This window comes from Sceloporus occidentalis, unplaced genomic scaffold (genome assembly GCF_023333645.1).
Source record: "Sceloporus occidentalis isolate IW3139 unplaced genomic scaffold, rSceOcc1.0.p SCAF_382, whole genome shotgun sequence".
In the NCBI taxonomy this organism is placed as follows: domain Eukaryota; kingdom Metazoa; phylum Chordata; class Lepidosauria; order Squamata; family Phrynosomatidae; genus Sceloporus; species Sceloporus occidentalis.
The window spans coordinates 267,326-275,782 of record NW_028317362.1 but is presented as its reverse complement, the minus strand read 5'-3'; the positions used below and the strand labels follow the sequence as shown (position 1 = coordinate 275,782).

Here is an 8,457-nt window from a genome sequence, read left to right as displayed (position 1 = left end):
GCTCCTCGAATGCAACGAAATTGGAATAAAATATTTTTTCTCAGTTTGTAAATATTTCACACAAATATATTCTTGATAAATTGTCGCTGAGTGGCTAGCGTTGCCGCGGCGATACCCCGAAGTACTTCCCTGTAGCGTGTAACGGCGGCTCCCCCGCTTCTGTGAAACGCCCCGCCAGGGACCCCCAAACCCCGGCAGCTTAAAGCCCGATTAGGAGACGGGAAGCGAACCGTGTCGATCTCCACTCGTCCGTCAGATGGAGCCGCGCAGCCAAGTACAACAGCGGCGATCCCGGGGCCCCTCGCCATCCGCTCCCTGACCGTATTCGGCCCCAGACTCTGCGGGCGGACAGCCCTGGACTGAGATGGAAATACCTGGAACGCGTCCGTTTGTTACAGCGAGGGCTCCACGCAGCGCCTGCGCAGTAAGAGGTTTTATCACCTAAATGGTCTGCTGTCCCCGGCACAGACTCTGCTGTGAGGAGATCGTCCGCGGGTTCCGAGCTGTAGGTGGCGCTGTCGCTTTAGCACCTTGTGTTACAATGTAGCGGACGGGAGATAATGGGGGGGGCGGGGGGGGTTCTACCTCGTAGCCGGTTCTAGGTCTGCGGAAGTGAAATAAAATGACAGAACGAAGCTGAAAAAGCGTTTTCTCTGATTTTGTGTCGTTTGCTCCGTGATCTACTGAGAAACCCAGAACCCGCCAGCAGATCGGCCCCATCCGGCCCCCGTCTAGCCGTTTTTCCTGCTGTAACGACTCAAACCTTAATCAGTCGTTGGTCTCGTCTTAGATTCAGGAGCCGTATGTCTATCCCATGCATGTTTAATACCCTCACTGTATTACCCTCTACCACCTCTGTTGGGAGATTGTTCCGCTAATCTACCACCCTCATGGTAAAGTAAAACTTACTTATTTTACATCTAAGTCCCAGAGCCTCTATTAGATTCGGAAATTAAAGTTATGTGACGTGTAAAGGGATGGGGAGAGAGGCCGTGGGGATCGGCTGAGGGCCCAGAAAGTTCTTTTGGTTTATCCGTTAGATTTGTCCAGCCGGCTCCTCCATGGCAGAAACGCGTGGGGTCCTCAGCGCAGTCAGGAGTCTTTCTGCGTTCGGGGGTGGGGGGGCGACGCACGTTCATGGCGGAAAAATCCTGTGAGCCGCGCAGGGAATCCGCTGACTGCGTCGGGTAAAGAGAATACAAATCTATTGGAAAGAAGAGTTACTGAGAGGGTGGTCTTTAAGTGGAACAGTCTCCCAGCAGAAGTGGTAGGGGGTAATACAGCGAGGGGATTAAACAGGCATGGGATAGACATACGGCTCCTGAATCTAAGACGAGACCAACGACTGATTAAGGTTTGAGTCGTTACAGCAGGAGAGACGGGGGGCCGCCGGGGGCCGATCTGCTGGCAGGTTCTGTTGGTGATAAATATTGATTGATTGTTTTTCTACCGACCCCACTAAATGGTATCCCCCCCCCCCCCGGGGCCGCCGGTCTCATCCGCATCATAAAATATTAATCAGCGTTTAATAAACGCGCCGGGGATCAGCGGACAGCCCTGCGGATCGCCGCCTCCGACGGGGGATCCCTGACATTTAAATTCACGATGAGCACTCTCTGCAACGGCTGCCGGGCGTTTCCATAGCAACAACCCAGGAAATGTGCCAAGTCAGCGATATTAAAAAAAAATGGATTGGTTGCGTTGTTTGCCGTAATGAAAGCGAATGGCGTCCCCTCGCTCCGGTTGTTGCTGTCCTGTCTGCCGGCGGCTGTCTGCCTTGGGGAGGGGAAGGCGCGGGTTCTGTTAATGCTCTCATATAGTGGGGGGCAGATCGGATTCGGGGTCACCATGAGCCACCGGCTTAAATGTTCCCATTGTTACTGATGGGGCTTTTACCCGGCCGTGGTATCCGGGCACCGCGTGTGACATGTTAGAGTATCAAACACGTCGGGGCAAGAAACCATCTTACCCCATGGACTAATGGTCCAATCACCATAGCGACCTGTAATAGGACCCGGTCCTGTTTGTATCATAGCCCCGTCGGCAGACGCGTTTCTTGCCCCATTGCCCCTACCCGGTGCCAACTATATTCAGGTTTTCAGATTATGCAGCATTCCTGTTGGTTGGTCCTTCACCCGCCCAGTCGGAAGCCCCTGATTGGTCGTGGAACGGGGCAATTTGCTTTGCTTTTCTTTGTGTTTACCCCGTGTTACCCCTCTTCTGTTGCCCTTTAAACCCCCGATAAAGTGTGTTAGTTTGGGGGATCCTGCGGAAGCTGTCATGCGTATTGAGGTGGAGACGCATTAAAAGCCCCCCAGTGCAGTCCATTTACAGAGGGAAGCCGCTGGTGATCTCCTTAGGTGAGTACAGCACTGGGTATATTGCTGGGTACAGTGCTGTGTATACTGCTGGGTACAGCGCTGTGTATGTTGCTGTGTACAGCGCTGGGTATATTGCTGTGCATATTGCTGAGTACAGCGCTGTGTACAACGTGCCTTTTGTCTCTGGGGTCTCCGGGGATTTAAATCGTGTTGGGGGGGGGTCTGTGTTGGGGGTGTATGTAGGGGCGTGGCTGAACAGATTTGGGGGCGGGGTCGATGAGAGATCGCAGCCCAGACGCCGGGGCAACGGGAGGAGGATCGTTACCCCATCAAGGGCCCGAAGAGGACAGATACCCCGTCAGGGGCCGCAGCTGGACACCCAGGGATGATGCCAGGCATGTACCCCCCCGGATGAGGGCCGCCGCGGGGCTGTGGGGCAGGATGTGGCCCCGGAGCCGGCTGCCCGTGGGGGCCAGTGCCCTGTGCGCGCTGCTGCTCTGCTGGCTGTACCTGAACCCGGGGGACCGAGCCCCGCGAGCCGGGGACATCGTGCGGGACGTGCGGAGGCTGGGGCCGGGCTGGAGGGGCAACAAGACCGCGGCCGAGGCATTCAGGTACTGGACTGCTGCTGATAATACCCCTCCCCGACAGTAATACCCCCCCGTCCCCGGTAATATTACCCCCCCCCCCCCGTCACACAATAAACCTCCTTTTACATCCATTGAATCCTCCTTTAAACCCAACATCCCCATCCAAACAATGCAGCAGCTTCATGGTACCCAGAACTGCCCCCTCCCCGGGATCCAGCATCCAGAACTGCCCCCTCCCTGAGATCCAGCATCCAGAACTGCCCCCTCCCCGGGATCCAGCATCCAGAACTGCCCCCTCCCTGAGATCCAGCATCCAGAACTGCCCCCTCCCCGGGATCCAGCATCCAGAACTGCCCCCTCCCCGAGATCCAGCATCCAGAACTGCCCCCTCCCCGAGATCCAGCATCCAGAACTGCCCCCTCCCCGGGATCCTGCATCCAGAACTGCCCCCTCCCCCGGATCCAGCATCCAGAACTGCCCCCTCCCCGGGATCCTGCATCCAGAACTGCCCCCTCCCTGGGATTCTGCACCCAGAACTGCCCCCTCCCCGGGATTCTGCACCCAGAACTGCCCCCTCCCCGGGATTCTGCACCCAGAATTGCCCCCTCCCTGGGATCCAGCATCCAGAATTGCCCCCTGCCTGGGATCCAGCATCCAGAACTGCCCCCTGCCTGGGATCCTGCACCCAAAGCTGCCCCTCCCCGGAATCCTGCATCCAGAACTGCCCCCTCCCCAGGATCCTGCCTTCTCCCCTGGTGCCACCTTACACCATAGTATCCATATTATTACTGCCCCCAGGTGCCTCACTGATATCGCCCTGTTGATGCCCCACGTGGTGCAAATTCTTTCATTCCCCTATAGGGTTCAAAATCACTTGCTCCTTGGCCTCCCCCTCCTGAGTTGTGGCCCTGGCTGTGGGCATCGCCTGAGGGTACTGAGGATTTATCTGCCCAGCAAAATGTAATTGCCCCATGTGTACGCGACGTGTCGAGGGAGGGGTATATAGAACAGGTTGGTTGAGTGTCCTGAACCGACACGGAACCCAAAAATAACGAGGCGGAATATCAAATGATCCAAAAAGAGGCCGATCTGAATCTCACAGGGGGCAGGAAGGGGACTCAGAATACCCCGGGGTACTTTCTAGATGAATAGGATGTGGCCGGTGCAGGGCAGCATGTCAGGACTTACCAGGAGCCGGAGCCCAGTTGCGGGAGATGGCGCTGACCCTTACAAAATAACCCTGCAGTGAGAGTGCCCACGGGGGCAAAACCGGTACGCGGTGCAGACAGGGTTCACAAACGGGGTATCAAGGCAGAGGTCAAAGTCCTGGGGAATCAGACAGATAATCGCCCCACACCGAGAAGCAAAAACAACAGCCAGATCCTGGGCCGGAGGTGCGGCTGATCTTATAAAACCCGATGATGAGGTCAGGTGAGAGAGGGGCGGGGTTCACGCCGTTACCACCCGGCGGGGGAGAAGGGGCCACACATTTAACTTCTCGTTTGGCTCCATGATCGTTTACGGTGTAATCTCGAATCCATACCTCATGTGTGTCCCTATTTGGTTGGCCCAGTCCCTCTTTGGGCCCTAAATCTAATTGCCCCCCCCCCCCGATGTCTTCTAAATAGCTTAGTCAGTAAAACTAGGTCACATAAAAAGTGTGGACAAAGCCACACCCATAGCCACACCTCCAGCCACACCCCTGGAACCAAATTACTGTCTGGCCACTTGAAATGTTGACGTGTGGCCCTGAGGTGCAGGGTGATGGACACGAAGCTGACGACGCGTTTCGCCGCCGGGTCTTCTGTCTCCGCAGGAAGCTGCTGCAGGACTGCTGCGACGCGGGGAACCTGTTCTCTGTCACCAAAGTAAACACTCCTGTCGGGGAGAGCGTCTGGTTCGACGGAGAGTTCCTGTATTCACTGACCATCGACAACACGACTCACAGCCTCTTCCCACAGGTCAGCGGAACGACTCATAAAATCTGCGTAAAAAAACAAAACAGAACTTTATTTACTTATTTATTTGCTCGAGTGAGGTTAGTGGATAGGAGGCCGGGGGCTTCACTCCTGCCTCGCTTCACACCTGCCTCGCTTCACTCCTGCCTCTCTTCACACCTGCCTCGCTTCACTTCACACCTGCCTCGCTTTACTTCACACCTGCCTCGCTTTGCTTCACACCTGCCTCTCTTCACACCTGCCTCTCTTCACTCCTGCCTCTCTTCACACCTGCCTCGCTTCACTTCCCACCTGCCTCTCTTCACTCCGGCCCCGCTTCACACCTGCCTCTCTGAGAGGCTGGGGTAATGTCACATTTGGGGGTGTTGAGATAATGCATTTGGGGGGGACAGGATAATGCCACATTGAGGGGGGGGGTGAACCAATGAGATTTGCTCTGGATTATCACCTTTTGGTGGTTTGTTGGTGTAATTGCCCCTCAGGTAGTACATTGATCTGCCTCTGGACCACTGAAGCTCATTGCCCCCAGAGGTTATTTATTGACCTTATGCCTCCTCATTTAGGGCACAATGCGCAGACCACCAAATATGTTAACCCTATAAGAGCCACGGACTGCACCCCCTCCTCATTGTAATCATATAGGTGGAATGGGTTCAGGGTCTGGGGGCTTTGTTGGATGTTGATTAATACCCCCCCCCAGTACCACGCTATCCCTGCATTGGGTGGGATGCAGCCCAGGGGCTTTAACTCTTGCTTTGCCAGCTGCCCCTCCCAGTTTTCGGTGTAACAAAGACCCCGGCAGCTTGTTCACCCCCCCTTTCTGTTGCCAGGATACGCCGTTCAAGCTGCCATTAAAGAAATGCTCTGTGGTGGGCAACGGTGGGATCCTGAGGGGCAGCGGCTGCGGGAAGCAAATAGATGAGGCCGACTTTGTTGTGCGGTAAGTAAGACCCCCAAGACCCCTGCCCCCCCTTCTACCCCCCTTTATGCCGCCCCTTTATGCTCCATCCTGAAGAGTCTGAATGCGGACTATTAATACCCCGGCAGGGGGTAAAATCTGTTATTTAGAGAAGCGCATCCAGCATTTCAGCTCTAACACAGAGGACACAAAAGGGAAATACCTGCCGAGTGTCCCTGTTAAGTCTGTCCAGTCCCGCCTGTATCCTCATGCCCTTCCTTCCTCCCTGATGCCCCTCTCTCCTCCCCTGATGCCCCTCTCTCCTCCCTGATGCCCCTCTTTTCTAGGAGGTCAGAATGTTTGCTGGCTATGAGGGTATCGCAGGGTTCTACGGCCCTAAAAGCCCCCATAATGTGTATAGAAATTAAACAGAACATCCAATCAATAAAATACCCGGAACCCCGATATATAGGGGCAGGTGGTTAAGGGCCAGGGTATGAATGTTTTATTCTGGAGGGGGGTGTAGAGGTTACTGAGTATTCAGACATGGGCACGATGGGTTAAATGGCTAAACTCAGCTCTCCACATCGGGGAAGGAGCGTAAGGGAAGCCTGCTGAGGAGCAAATAATGCGCAGAGCAGGGGCTTTTCATGGGTATGAGGCAAATTTTAGAGGATACGGCTTTACTGAGATATTGGGGTGGAAACTGTGGTCACGGCAGATGGGGGTATTATTGGGGGTAATAACAGGGTGTGACCCTAAGAATCGTCAGTCGGTGTGCGAGGGGGACTAAAGGAGGGGGAGCGGGGAACATGCGCAGGCTGCAGCGCCTCTGTCTGTCTGCGGGTCACTTAGTAGACCAGCCCCATCTCTCTGCGGATTAAGTACCCATCAGGGCTGTGTCTCCCCCACAGGTGCAACCTGCCCCCGTTAACCAGCGAGTACACCAAGGACGTGGGCTCCAAAACCCACCTGGTGACCATCAACCCCTCAATAATCGATAAAAGGTAAGCGCATCATCCATACGCGGCAAGAAGGACACATCGGTCTCATCTACACGAGACGATACATCGAAAGGGCCCCTCCAGCTGCCATCCACACGTAAACACCTACGCCCCGCGGCCCCGTCACATTCCCGGGGGGGCCCGCTTGCATGAATCTGCAGAATCCCTCCCCGTATACGTTTGCCCCTTTCCACCCCCAGCCGAGTGCTTGTCCCCGCCCCCTCACCTCATTCGGCTCCAGCACGGCGGGAACAGCCAATCAGCTCTCGGGGGGAGGAGGGCAGCTGCAGCTCCGTTCCGTAGCGGATCTTCCGGTTACATTAAACTGTCCCTTTACTGACCGCAAGAAACGCTCCGAATTTCCACGCGGAACGTGTTTACGGACCCGGTCGCCGCCTCCCCGACGCGTTTGAGAACCGCCGCCACGCGATGGTCTAGAACCCGTCGTAAACGACCCAAACCTCCCTTTCCTGCAGGTTCCAGAACCTTCTGTGGTCTAGAAAAGCCTTTGTGGACAGCGTGAAAGTCTACAACTCCAGCTACCTGTACATGCCGGCTTTCTCCATGAAGCACGGAACGGACCCGTCGCTCCGCGTCTATTACACGCTCGCCGACTTCCGCACCAACCACACCGTGCTCTTCGCCAACCCCAACTTCCTGCGCAACGTCGGCAAATTCTGGAGGAGCAAAGGCGTCCGCTCCAAGCGCCTCTCCACCGGGCTCTTCATGGCCAGCGCGGCACTCAGCCTGTGCGACGAGGTCACCATCTACGGCTTTTGGCCCTTCCAGACGGACCTGAACGGGAAGTCCATCAGCCATCATTACTACGACGACGTCCTGCCGCTGTCCGGGTTCCACGCCATGCCGGAGGAGTTCCTGCAGCTCTGGCTGCTTCACAAGACCGGAGTCCTGCGGATCCAGCTGGACCGGTGTGCCTCGGGATAAAGCGATTATCGCGCCACCCACTTCAGCTAATAGTGTGGGTTTTTTTGGATAAAAACATGGAGTTTTGGGGAAGAAGTAGTGTTTTCTTGTACTGGGGCACATCTCTTCTCCCTGATACCAGCAGTGGGGGCCGTGATTGCCCCCAAGGGCAGCTTTTCATGAAAGTGCCAAACTGTGTCCGCAGCTTTACCGTCTTCCTGACCCCCCCCAGCTGATGAACGCACGTCGTGGACGTTTTTATATGGTTTTTTTTGTTTCTTTTTTGGCTGTTTAGGATCAAAAGAATGTAGTATTTTTTAAGACCAGCGCGGGACATTTTTTTGTAACTCGTTCCAGTCGATCTCCGGAAGTCGCAGAATATTTTATTTTTAATGCAATCTGCATTTTTAAGACAAAAATGTAACTCTTTACCAGCCACGGCTCTTTGGGCAGGATATGGTGACCGCGTTGCGCATGTTACAGCCGCTCTTTCTCTTGCTGGGTCAGTGGTGGAATTTGAACGTGCCGCATCCGTGTCCGATGTGCATGGGGGGGGGGTTATTTTGCACTGATTTGTATAAAAAAAAATTGGAGATGGCAGGATGGGCCGTTCCCTGTGGGCGGGATGGGCCGTTCCCTGTGGGCGGGATGGGCCGTTCCCTGTGGGCGGGATGGGCCGTTCCCTGTGGGCGGGATGGGCCGTTCCTTGTGGGCGGAATGAGCCGTAGGATGGGCCGTTCCGTGTCAGTAAAGATCGGACAG

The 8,457-nt window shown here is 55.4% G+C and overlaps 1 protein-coding gene across 1 annotated transcript; it reads left to right on the top strand.

Moving 5' to 3' along the window:
• Positions 1–2,762: 2,762 nt before the first annotated feature.
• On the top strand, positions 2,763–7,716 carry LOC149273384 (alpha-N-acetylneuraminide alpha-2,8-sialyltransferase-like). Its single transcript, XM_089506390.1, has 5 exons — positions 2,763–2,935; positions 4,728–4,872; positions 5,700–5,809; positions 6,682–6,774; positions 7,248–7,716. The coding sequence occupies exons 1-5, from the start codon at positions 2,763–2,765 to the stop codon at positions 7,714–7,716; spliced, it is 990 nt and encodes a 329-aa protein (XP_089362516.1).
• The last annotated feature ends 741 nt before the right edge of the window (positions 7,717–8,457 follow it).